General features: G+C 31.5%; 1 protein-coding gene across 1 annotated transcript in view; it reads right to left on the bottom strand.

The window, feature by feature from the left end:
- LOC106462775 (ATP-binding cassette sub-family A member 2-like) overlaps positions 1 to 13,894 on the bottom strand; it is a 112,901-nt gene that overhangs the window by 23,215 nt on the left and 75,792 nt on the right. The window contains 9 exon segments of the mRNA XM_022390112.1: positions 811 to 1,003; positions 1,949 to 2,052; positions 4,575 to 4,709; positions 6,227 to 6,368; positions 7,901 to 8,007; positions 8,292 to 8,363; positions 9,670 to 9,790; positions 10,310 to 10,442; positions 11,027 to 11,150. Coding sequence (XP_022245820.1) covers positions 811 to 1,003; positions 1,949 to 2,052; positions 4,575 to 4,709; positions 6,227 to 6,368; positions 7,901 to 8,007; positions 8,292 to 8,363; positions 9,670 to 9,790; positions 10,310 to 10,442; positions 11,027 to 11,150 — 1,131 coding nt within the window.

The following is a 13,894-nucleotide window of genomic DNA, read 5'->3' as shown; positions in this document are numbered from 1 at the left end:
GCATTCAAAGTTTTACAAAATCTTTCTGGTCCAATACAAGAGATCACATGGGCTTCTGTTTCTTGTTGGTGCATAGCTGAACATAAAACAGTAGCCCACGTAATCACTTGTATTAGATATGCATACTCTACAAAGTTTGTAAAATTTTGAATGCTTAGTCACAATAGTTTGCATTAAGTATTAATCATCATTTTCTTATTGTGGCCACAAAATTTGATTTCATATCTTTCTGTTGCAATTCTTTTTTTTAACAGCTATGTCGTTTTTGATTAGATTTTCTCTATTATAGTATGAACTGTTATGAAATCAGCAATGTAGTATAATGTGAAAAGTTAACTCTAATATGAAGTGTATAATATCATGTTCAACAGCATTCTGTACAAGGACAAGGTATGCAAACTGTGACTCACCTCACTATGCATATAGGTTTAATAATGTCAAAATGAAAATCATATGTGTGCACACTTATAAGATTATTTGATACACTGGATTCAGTTTTCTGCACATTCCTTGTTATATTTGATATTTCAAATAGCATCCAATTAGCTTACTTTGGATCAAATGACTGGTTTTACTTAAAGTACCTGTTAATCTAGAACACAGATACAGGCAATAGATGAGAAGCAAAACATGTTTTTTTATGTAGTTTCAACCTATAACAAGAAAAAATAAACTTTCAGGATTGACTGTTTCAAGCACCCAAAATAATAGATAGGTAAGTGATAACAGTGCAGTATTACATTAAGAATCCATGATTCAAATAAGGATCATTATGAGATAGTTAAATCCTTAAGTAGAAAATACACTAACCTTAAGAATGGCATCACGGAATGTGCGACAGAACCATCGCTCCACAGAGTCCACCTCATTCTCTTTTGTTCTTATAGTAATGTAATATCCTTCTCCAAATCTGTTCTTCAGATGTTGAATACTCCCTAGGCACTTAAAGTGGCCATTGACCATGATGGCCAGTCTGGTACAGAGAGCTTCACATTCTTCCATACTAGATCATAAAAACAAAATTCCCCATCACCGAGATATATGACCATGATGGCCAGTCTGGTACAGAAAGCTTCACATTCTTCTGTACTTGATCATAAAACAAATTTCCCCATCACCCAGATATATGACCATGATGGCCAGTCTGGTAAAGAGAGCTTCACATTCTTCCATACTAGATCATAAAAACAAAATTCCCCATCACCCAGATATATGACCATGATGGCCAGTCAGGTAAAGAGAGCTTCACATTCTTCCATACTAGATCATAAAAACAAATTCCCCATCACCAAGATATATGACCATGATGGCCAGTCTGGTACAGAGAGCTTCACATTCTTCTGTACTAGATCATAAAAACAAAATTCCCCATCACCAAGATATATGACCATGATGGCCAGTCTGGTACAGAGAGCTTCACATTCTTCCATACTAGATCATAAAAACAAAATTCCCCATCACCCATATACATATATATATCACAGTACAAAACGTTTTGTATTTCTCGTTACTAGACCAACAAGAAAACCAATCACTTCATGAATAATCTTCATATACGAGAATTTGGCCAATATGAAGAACCTCAAATTATTCTATAGGAGATTAAAAATTCAAGAATAACTCACAGGCACACACACACACACACACAAAAGTTTACATTAACATAATAAACGTGACCAATATTTATTCTAAGACTACATAAAAATTAAAACAAAATTATGAAAACTTTAAATACATTAACTTTGCAACTATTATAATATTTTTATGTTGAGTTTATATTTACAGGATGTCCATTATAGCTTTTAGAACACATACAATTGAGCTTATTAATGACAGAAAAAACATTCATCAGAAAGTTTACAGAACTTTAATCAGAATATTACTGAAACAATGAAACACAACACAAATTATTGGCAGATAATCTTTAAAAAATAAAAAGCATATTTACCTATGAGAGGTAAGGATGACACAACGACCCCCTCGGACTAAGTCAATAATCAGGTTCCATAAAAATCTCCTCGTGAATGGGTCCATTCCGGTTGTTGGCTCATCCTTATCAAACCCAAAAACATAAAAGTTTCTAAACATTTAACTCTATAAAATTGTTAAGCTATAAGTAGTTAGCATTATCCCTCAAATTACTGACTTGTTTTTAAACCATTCACTATGGTAAGGTATTGAGTAATTTTATGTTTTTAATTGCTAAAACATGCTGTGTAAAGAATTGACTAACATAATTAGATAAAATCACCTTTTTCTAAGTAAAATACAACAGGAACCCAAGCAGTAATTAATGGGATTAACCACAGTATCAATGGTACTTTTGCTTATATATTTTTAGCATTACTCATATTTTATTAGGATTCCTGTAACCAACAAATTCATGGACATTCAAGCTATTTGGTACATAAACAGTTTAGAAAAAATGTGTAAAAATCCTATAGGATCCATATGGAGCACATTGACAAAATAATAATATGTTTAGGAAGTGGTTTTCACATTACATTAAAAGAATCAAAACATTTATTGAGCCTTTATTTTAGTGTGCAGAGTAAACAGTAATAACTAAAAATAAAGAAAAAAGTTTGAAATTCAAGAAAATACTTTTCACTTTATGGTTGGTATTTTATCCTATTGTTTGGATGCACTTTATTTATCAAATAATTTAGAGATATTAATTCCAACCTATTCTCTTGTCAGTTTATTATCAGTTTAATTTTGAACCATCTTTATTTACTGGTAAGTTTTTCTTAATTACGTTGAATTCAAATTTCTGGTTTTTTGTTTCTTATCAATAATGTACTGAAGGTTTTTAGCTCTGTGTGTGTGTGTGCCCAATTTACACAAGAACTCAGAGATGATGATGAGGAATCCACTTTGAAACTAATAAAGTTTAGAGATGGCTTGAATGGATAATGAAGAAAACTTTCTTTACAAGTTGAACAAATGTACAACATTTGGACAAGGTTTAGTCATCATCAGGTACAAGTAGTTTAACTACACACTGATGAAACAAAGATGTCACATGACCAAAGATTGCTTAATAGTTTAGTAAAAGTATCTTGGTACCCAAGGATGATGGTTTAGAGTAGGACTGTGTTTTTCAATTAAGATTAATTCTTTGATTTTAGTTAGGTTTGTTGGTGTTTGTTCAAAACTACAGTGTTTTTGAAACCTATATTAAGTTGTTGTTACTTTTCAGTTTCAATGATTGTAAACACAGGAGAACATTTTATTAATTTCGGTGAACCTAGTTTACAGTTTTTCTAACATACATTTCTGGGCAGTTATTACATATTGTTTTATAAGTTATACTGAAAATTTATGGTTCTATATAATTTTTTCTTTGTACAGATTTCAGATGGATTAGTGTGACTTTGAAGTTGACAGGGATTTTATATTTAATGGAAAGTTTTTCCACATGAGAATTGTCTCTAAGCTGATTTCTGGGATAAATGGTATGTTTTAGTGTAATGTTTTTTGTTTTTTTTATAGTATCAGTTTTGTTCAAAAGTTGAGTTTTTTTGATAATGACTACAGGAATTTTGTTAGTGTGAATGAAAGAATGCTTTTGAAGTTTGAATTCTTCATCAGTGTTGCCCATTGTGCACAATCAGATAGATGACTTAAGTATGGGCAATCCTGTTTCACCTGTTATTATCAACATATTCATGCCACAGATCAAAATACAAGCCATAAATTCTGTGCTTAACCCTTTCTCATACTGGTATAGGTATGTTAATGTCACTTTTGAAGGATTCACTTCCGTCAACACACACACACAAAGTTTCTTTGAACACAAATTTGTTCATTTCAACATTAAATTCACCAAATGCAAAAACAAAAAACAATTAACCTTTCTTTACCTCAATGTTATCAGATCTGACACAGAATTCAAAACCAAAATTTATAGTAAGAAAATTCATAGTGGCCTCTAAATCCCCTGGAATTCCCCTCATAAAACCAAACAGAAAAAATTAATACACTAAAAAAACCTCATAAATACCACTTCAAGATTCTGCTCAACAGACAACACAGATAAAGAAATCAAACTTCTAAAGTATTCTTCACTAACACGAACAAATTACTTGCAGTTATTACTGAAAACGTATCGCACAACAAAAACCTTAAAACTCAACTCAAGAACAAAACTGATATTACTGAACAAATGTACAAAAACATTTTAGTTTGTAGTACCTTTAACACCAACAAACGTAAAATCAATGAACCAACTAACTTGAAAAAGACAGCCCCACTCTATACCAGCACCCAAGGTACTTTTACTAAGCCCTTGAGGAATCTCCAGTTATGTGACCAATTAGTTTTACCACTATATGTATGTAATCCTGTGTCTAGATAAGCTACTCACACCTGATGATGGTAAAAACTTGTGGGAATGTTGTACATTTGTTATTGTGTTAAAATAAATTGTTCTTCATTACACTTTCAAACTGTCTCTAATCTTTATTACATAAGAACTGTTAATAAACATGATTAGTATTTAATCAGGTACCATCAAGAGTTAAATTTAAAAACTATAATTAGATAAAAAACTGAACTGATGAAACACTCACCAGAAAAATGACAGGCGGTGCTCCAAGCAAAGCTATGGCAGTGGAAAGCTTTCTTTTATTGCCGCCACTAAAAGTTCCTACGGTTTTGTTGGCATATTGAGACAAGTCAAGTTTTGTTAGAGCCCACTCCACTACCTGAAATATTATGGTTAATCTCATAAGAAAAAACAACAGTATAGAAAATATTTCCCATCAAATATGCTAGCTGTCCCTAATTTAGAAGTGATAGACGAGAGGGAATGCAGCTAGTACAAAAAAAAACTATCTACTGCCAACTCTTGGGCTAGTTTAATCAAATAGTGAAATTGTTCAAATTATAACATCTCCACGGCTGAAAGGACAAACATATTTAGTAATTAGATCTGAACCTGCAACCAAAGATTGCAAATAGAGCACCCTAACCACCAGGCTATACAACAGATACTAACAATAAAATAGTTAAACGATGCAACCGTTCTTCAATCTATGATTGAGGCAGTGCTTTCACAATAAAACAAATACACACTTAAATAATTAGCAGAACTCTACTGAAAGAGTTTTAATAAGAAAGGATAAAATGACTACATTTCAGAAATTTTCCATCTTCAGGTGAACTTTGAAATGGAAGACTTAAGAAATGTCATTCCCTTACCATTCTTTACTGAAAACCTGTCTAATTAATTTGTGTAGTAAATATTTGAGTATAAAAGACAACTTTATTATAGAAGTAAGCGATCTTATAACATCAAATTTAGTTGTTTGATTTAATTAGACACTCAATGTTTCACTTTGAAGTTTCTTTGGCAATGTTCTATTAAACCACAAATCATTACTGACAGTACAAGGCTTTGATTCATTTGTAAAAGAAATTTTATATGACTAAAAATCTCAATAGAAAAATTTGGTTACTAAACGGGAAAATTTGAATTTTTAATAATAAGTTTTACTACATATAATATCAAACACATCGTAGAAATGCACACTATAGAATCAATTAGAATGTCTGAAGCTTTGCACTGTTACAGTTACAGTTTGCATTTTAGTGTACCTAACTTTGAAATGATAGACAACAACATCCACTGCCAACTCAATCAAATACTGGGATTTGACCATCACTCTTATAATGCACCTACAGTCCCAAAGTTTGGATAGAATGTTTTTGTGTGGTAAAAGGACACAAACCATGGATCCTTAGATTCACAATCAGGAATGTTAACATTAGGTCATGCCTCATCCACTTAAAAAATGTAACACCTAAAGAAATACAGTTACCTAACAAAAATCTTCTATAGATATGGTTATCGAACAAAGGAACACCTAAAAAAATATATTGAAATAAAAACCCATTTTATGTCTTCAAGATTACACATGTTAAGCAAAGAACTGTATTTTAAATAAAATGCACACTTATGTATGTTGTAATTTTGTTTAAATACTGATAAACATGATATTGTACTTCACAAGAAATTTTATGGACCCTACAGCTAACTTATAACAGTTTCTTTCAAAATGCGTCAAGTTTATCCTTGACTTTTAGAACCACTTGTCTGGACTTTTCTACTTTATAAAGATCATAAAATATCAATTTTATAGAAACTAAGATAATACTGTGAAATTTTATAGTGGTGTTCTTCTTGACATGTCATCTAAAGTTACAAGTTTTATGGTGGTACCTTTTTCTCCTCTTTGCGTGGAATTCCTCGAAACCGTGCATATAGTTGCAAATGGTCTCTAGCAGTAAGTTCATCATAAAGGGCATCGAACTGGGGACAATAGCCTAAGTATTGCTGGACTTTATGTAGTTCCCGATAAACACTGAAAATTAAGACAAAATTAATACTGTGATAATTGTTCAAGTGTTGTTGAATATATAGCTGTTAAAAGTTTTCCTGACAATATAACAGTTGAAACAGTTGTAAAACTGTAGAAATTTATGTGTTCACGGATATAAAGTATGATGCAGTTAATAATAAGTAAGGTACTATAGTAATTTATATACAGCTATAGGAACAATAATTTAAACAGGATAATAGATGTCCACACAACCATTACCATACAACAGCAGCAACAGTGATTTAAACAGGACAACAGATGTCCACACAACCATTACCATAAAACAGCAGCAACAATGATTTAAACAGGATAATAGATGTCCACACAACCATTACCATAGAACAACAGGAACAATGATTTAAATAGGATAATATATGATGTGTCCACACAACCATTACCATAAAATAGCAGCAAAATTGGTTTAACAGGATAATAGATGATGTGTTCACACAACCATTACCATAAAACAGAAGCAACAATGATTTAACAGGATAATAGATGATGTGTCCACACAACCATTGCTATAGAACAACAGGAACAATGATTTAACCAGGATAATAGATGTCCACACAACCATTAGCATAGAACAACAGGAACAATGATTTAAACAGGATAATAGATGTCCACACAACCATTACCATAGAACAACAGGAACAATGGTTTAAACGGGATAATAGATGTCCACACAACCATTACCATACAACAACAGGAACAATGATTTGAACATGATAATAGATGTCCACACAACCATTACCATACAACAACAGGAACAATGATTTAAATATGATAATAATTTTGGAGGCATAAACAAAGCTGGGAATACAGTAGTCTAAATGTAGCAAGATTAGTACTAATCAGTCAATTACGTGGTATTACATGTTTATAAACTTTAATGTTGTGTATAGCATTGATTACTAAACACTTTACTGTTTGAAGTTTATAATTAAAATAAAGTTGAACTATTAGTTAATGTGTATTCCTTTATAATTTATACTCCCCCATATCAGTCTACTGCGATTTTATTAGCCACTTAAATTCACCGTATTATGCAGACTGAAGTGTTTTGACCTACTACATTTACTGGCTGCATATGTTGTCATTATAACAATTAGAAACTTATCCATATGTTGCAGCAGCTGCATGTTTCATATATTCAATAGGCTCAAAAATGGGCTGTGAATTAACATTAATGTTTCTAAAATAACTGAGTTTAATACCCTCACACTGCTTTTTTTTTAATCTAAGACTCATCATTGAGAAAGACCACTTCAGCCATGATTTCTTGCTGTTTTTATTGTTACAAGTAGCAAAAACAACTTCAGAAACTCATACAAACTACAAGAGAGGTTATGTAATTTTACACAACACGATTGATATCACATAAAGACCACTTCAGCCATGATTTCTTGCTGTTTTTATTGTTACAAGTAGCAAAAACAACTTCAGAAACTCATACAAACTACAAGAGCGGTTATGTAATTTTACACAACACGATTGATATCACATAGCCATACCTGTAACCATTTAAATAAGCATCTCCAGCTGTTATGAAAGTGTCTCCAGTCAACATCTTGAAAGTTGTAGATTTTCCTGCTCCATTAACCCCCAGAAGTCCAAAACACTAAATACAGAGAAGTAATATTTTTTTAAACCAAACATACCAGAACCACAATTTAAAAATTAGTTCAATGAGCAAGTCATAAATAAGGAACATACTACTGTGTTACAATACACATTTATAGAATTTAATTATTCACTGTGAAACAAAGTGATTTGAATATAATACAATGAAACAAAAATAAAAGAACTGAGAATAAAGTATACACAATTTACTACAATAAACCCACAGTATAATACCAACAGATATACAAATACTACAAGGAATATGTTAAAATACTTTATTACCTCTCCTTCTGGAACCCCTAAGCACAGCCTGTCTACAGCTAAGTGTTTGCCAAGTTTTCTGGTTTTATAAACCTGAGATAAAGAATGGATCGTAATAAAGAATCTCTGAAAATCATACTTAAAATTCTATTTAGCTCTGACTGTGATTAAATTGATAAAATGTTTTGATTTAAATTAAAAAGAGATCTTGATAAAACATTTATTTATTTGTAGTTACTTAGAAAGTTCAAATGAACCTACCTAAATTATCACAAAAGAAAATATGTTAAAATACATGGTGGTCAAAAATTCTTTCCTGTTTTAAAATTTAATTATTAAATAGATGAAAAAATACAACCATGCAGTTTTCAACATTTTGTAGCCCAACTCAAGTAGTTTTAACTGACACGTTTTTTCACTCCAGTGAATAGTGTTACCCTGTCAAATGACAACCATGCAGTTTTCAACATTTTGTAGCCCAACTCAAGTAGTTTTAACTGACACGTTTTTTCACTCCAGTGAGTAGTGTTACCCTGTCAAATGACAACCATGCAACAAGAAAAGGCTCAATGTATTGGGTTGGTCAGGGGGGGTAGGGGTAGGTTAAGGACATCGTGTATCTCACACCTACGGCAAACATCACAAAGTTAATGACCAGGATAACCGATGTCAACACCATTGTAACTGTGGACATGTTGCAGCGAATGTGAACTGAAATCAAATATTGGTTAGATGTGCTGAGAGCCACTAATAGCACACACATAGAAGTCTATTGACATGTCACTAAAAATTGTTTGAGTTGGGCTACAAGATGTTGAAAACTGCACGGTTGTATTTCTTTACTTATTCAATTATTAATTTTGAAATAGGAAAGACAATTTTGGACCAACCTGTATTACCTAGTGTAAGCCATACTGTGAAAAAGTATCCATTTCAATCAGAGACGTATACTCAATCTTCAGTACAGATTTTAAATAAACTATTACAAAGAAACGAATAAAATTATATTTACTTGGTATGAAAGGGTTTGCCACTTGTATAATTTGTCTTCTATTAATAAGGGTTATCAGAAACATATTAAAATATACATAGTTCAAAAAATTTAAAAGGATAAAAAGACTTGATAGACATTTCCCAAACAAACTTGTACCAATAAAGCTTCTACTGTTCCTTACACCATTTGATTGATATGCATTTGGAAAGCAAATGACAAACAACATTAAAAAACAAACATTTTCTTGGGAAGAAAACAATTATTTTAAATGTTATGAAGTTTAAACAAATTTTGTTAATTTACATACCTATAGAGGTACAATTTCATCATCACTTAGTAACCAATTTTCCAATAAAAAGGAAATATTGAGTTTATTCTTTCAAAGATTTGTATTTATTAAAGTACCTTAGTAATGTTAACTAACTGAAGAACATCAGATGAGGCTAAACCTCTCAGAATCCTCTCCCTCTCTTTATCTACATCTTCATCATCTTCTATAAGTGGATATTCTGGAACTTTGATATTTCTATGGAACAAATTTAATAAAAAAAACACGTTTCAAATCAAGAACTTTGAGCCAATGCTTCTATTAAATTTTTAATTGGTTCAATTTAGTTACAGTGACTACCTATCCCTTTTACTTTCTAACTTATTTCTTTAATTTTTTCTCCTGGCATTATTCAGAATGAAAGACATTTCTGAATGAAAAAACAATAAAAAACTTTTCATAAAGAAAATGGGGTAAAGATAATAGGCCATAACATAAAACACTAACAAACAATCCTAAATGTGTTGTATTCTGCAAACTTTACAACAGACACAAAAAGAGAGATAAGAATTTTGAGGCCTTATATTTATTTCAATTTATTAAAAAATACAAACATTGCATCCTTTAGTATTTCCTCAGCAAATTCTTGTAAAATATTAAATAAAAGCATTGAAAGAAAGACTAAAATATATATTAGTCATGAGATCTCAATTACGTTTTGACAAATTATAAACAGAACATATCAAACTTTACAACTAGAATGTATATGATACCTACTTTGGTTTCAAGAAGAAGTGGAAATCGCATAACAGTGTCAAGAGAAAAAAACTCAATCCTGAGATTGCCATGGCAATCAAGTTTCGTGTCACCAAATCCCAAGCAAAGGGTGATCTCATTTTATTGTACTGCCCTAAAAAGATGCACCATACGACTTTGAGATAATCTGATAAATTAATACAACTGCACAAAATCTTAACATTTGAACAAATGAAATATATTTGCTTATAAATATTAAGTTAATAGCATTTCCAAGGAGTGTTATAGTATATTTTTATATTTACAGAAAACTTTGACTTCAAACAATGTACTAGATAACATATTTAAAAATATCAAGGAAAAAAATCTTATGGGTTCAATTCTTTTATTCATAACAAACAGTTTAAAACTAATCAAATATGTCTATTGAATGTACATAAATATTTGACAGTAAAAATTAAATTAAGAACAAACCCAATAAACAATGAATGGCTATCCAACAATATTAAATTTAATAACTTTCTAAAAGTAAAGATTTATATATTTTTTCCTTATTTTGGAAAAGCATAAATATGCATTTCTCTTGATGTAAATCATTAGATCCAGATTTTTGACTTAAATATTTTTATGAATATGGTCAATCTTTATACATGTGTATAAAGACTAACACTCACTTTTTAAATGTTTTTGAAATAGAAGGGGTTGGAATCATATAAAAGTTGATCAATGTCATCTTACCTGTCTTGAACAAGAAGAAATTCTGATACTCATTAAAGGCAATATCCATCAGTCCACGGCCAAGACAGTAGTTAGGAAACAAGAGAAAAGTTGCCTTCAATACTGTATGAATTTCTCCCAGGTACTAAGTGAGACAATGAAACTAATTACATCACACACTGAAACACATTTTCAGTAGCAGCTTTGAAGTACCCCTCAATATTTTTGTGAGCAAAAATAATCAGTTTCCCTTAATCTCCCAAGATGAACAAGAAGATCATACAATTTAATAAAATGAGGTACAAAATGTTATGCATGGTAACTGTACCATTTAACACAAGTTTATAATAGCTGAAAATATGTAAAAACAATTATATCAATTATTTTTCTCTCCTTGATCCCTTCATATGGGGTCGGGACATCTTGTGATCTTTCTCCATTTAAACCTATCATTCACCAAACTGAGCCCTACTTGACCACTGACATCTTTTATATGATTTTTCCATCTCTTCCTTGGTCTCTCTCTCTCTCTGCTGCCTGCCTTTCACTTTCCTTTCTGCTGCCCACTTCACCAAACTGTCCTTACCCATCCTTTACACATGCCCATACCTCCTCAATCTTAATTCCTGATCCTTCTATCTGATGTTACAAACCTTCACCTCCTGTCCAGTTTCTGTGCTTTATTTATGATCTCTCAAAGTCACACTTCTAACTCATTTCAACCTCCTCATTTCTGACACTTCCAATATAACTCTTCTTCACTACCAAAGTTTTTATGCTAAATAGCAGAGCCAGCCTGACCATGGTTTTGTACTATAATACCAGTAAGTTGAAAGTTTCTTTTTAGTTAAACAGAGTAGACCAAACAAAAGTTTAGCACAGTAATTCTTTAAATATTAACACTACCTATGGTGTATTCCACTTCAAGAACCTAGATTAAGATTGTTATTGTTCCATCAAGTATTTAAAAAAAAATTTATAATTTTTTTCAGAAAAAACATCAGTGATGTAAAATTTTTTTGTCATTACAAGGTGTTCAGTTTAAACAAATTTTACAAATTTTCATGACAGAATGTTCCTAAAGACATATTAATATTTAATATACAACAAAAAAATGTATAAAAAATATACACTGATGATAAAAGAAAAGGATTAAATGTAAATAAAACTACCAACTAATACAAGAAGTTCTATTAAGATCTTGTGGAGACTATTTCGATAAAAAATAAAAACTTGTGCCTACAATAAAAAACATAGTTTCAAAACCTCAGTCATTAATGTGTTTTATAGGATGTTCTAAAGACCCTTAATCCACATTAAATTTTATACATAAGACATTGTGTAGCATTATAATGCTAAAATGAGAAAATAGATCTGCCAATTGTGCTACAGACTAGTACCATATGTAATACCTAATATGATAGGAATAGTTAGATGTACAAATTACCTTAATCCACATTAAATTTTATACATAAGACATTGTGTAGCATTATAATGCTAAAATGAGAAAATAGATCTGCCAATTGTGCTACAGACTAGTACCATATGTAATACCTAATATGATAGGAATAGTTAGATGTACAAATTCATTTAATACAACAAGGAACTTTACTTGGCTGTCTTTTTTTAGGCATATGCTTCTTACACAAACTTTGTATTTTTTAATTTTTAACTCTACAGTTTTGTAGGCCAGGTCTATAATTTTACACGTTTCATTAACAATTAAGTAATATAACTTCTCATGAATATATTCCAGAAGAATTGCCAAAAACATAAATTCAAAAGCCAAATGCAGTTTATTTAAATGATTTGTGTATGCTAGTGTAGTTTGTGACATCATACATATTAGCTGTGGCAACAAGAACAACCTAAAAATGTGGGTCATGCAGAATTTTTACCACTCAAAAGTATAGTGTCATCACATGGCCCTTTTGGGACCTGAAACATTATTCTTATAAATTAAAGATAACACATATCAACTTAGTGCAAATACATAGTATCATGCACATATGGTAAATTAACACTTAGTGCAAACAAACAGTATCATACATGTTTGGAAAATTTACACAATAAACCACACCTTTGGAACAAAATATTAACATAGTTTGTTTTGTTAGCTACAATGGGCTATCTATGCTGTGCCTACCTAGGGCATTGATATCCAATTTTTAGCATTATAAGTTCTCAGACTTACCACTGAGTCACTGAGGAGGAGGGATAACACAAAGACTAGTAAAGTGGATTTGACACTTTCAAGTTTTTGTTTCAGTCCTATAGTCTTCTCTGTAAGACTATGGAATTGACACTTTCATGTGTCCTTTTCAGCCCTACAGTCTTCTCTGTAAGACTATGGATTTGACACTTTCATGTGTCCATTTCAACCCTACAGTCTTCTCTGTAAGACTATGGATTCGACACTTTCATGTGTCCGTTTCAGCCCTACAGTCTTCTCTGTAAGACTATGGATTCGACACTTTCATGTGTCCATTTCAGCCTTACAGTCTTCTCTGTAAGTCTATGGATTCGACACTTTCATGTGTCCGTTTCAGCCCTACAGTCTTTTCTGTACGACTATGGATTCAACACTTTCATGCATCTGTTTCAGTCCTACAGTCTTCTCTGCAAAACAATGGAATTGACACTTTCATGTGTCCTTTTCAGTCCTACAGTCTTCTCTGTAAGACTATGGGTTTTACACTTTCATGTGTCCATTTCAGTCCCATGGTCTTCTCTGTAAGACTATGGAATTGACACTTTCACGTGTCCATTTCAGTCCTACAGTCTTCTCTGTAAAACTATAGAATTGACACTTTCACGTGTCCATTTCAGTCCTACAGTCTTCTCTGTAAAACTATGTAATTGACACTTTCATGTGTCCGCTTCAGTCCT

Source organism: Limulus polyphemus, unplaced genomic scaffold (genome assembly GCF_000517525.1).
Source record: "Limulus polyphemus unplaced genomic scaffold, Limulus_polyphemus-2.1.2 Scaffold1246, whole genome shotgun sequence".
NCBI classification, from domain to species: domain Eukaryota; kingdom Metazoa; phylum Arthropoda; class Merostomata; order Xiphosura; family Limulidae; genus Limulus; species Limulus polyphemus.
The sequence above is the reverse complement of the archived record's forward strand: the minus strand, read 5'-3'. Positions and strand labels throughout refer to the sequence as shown.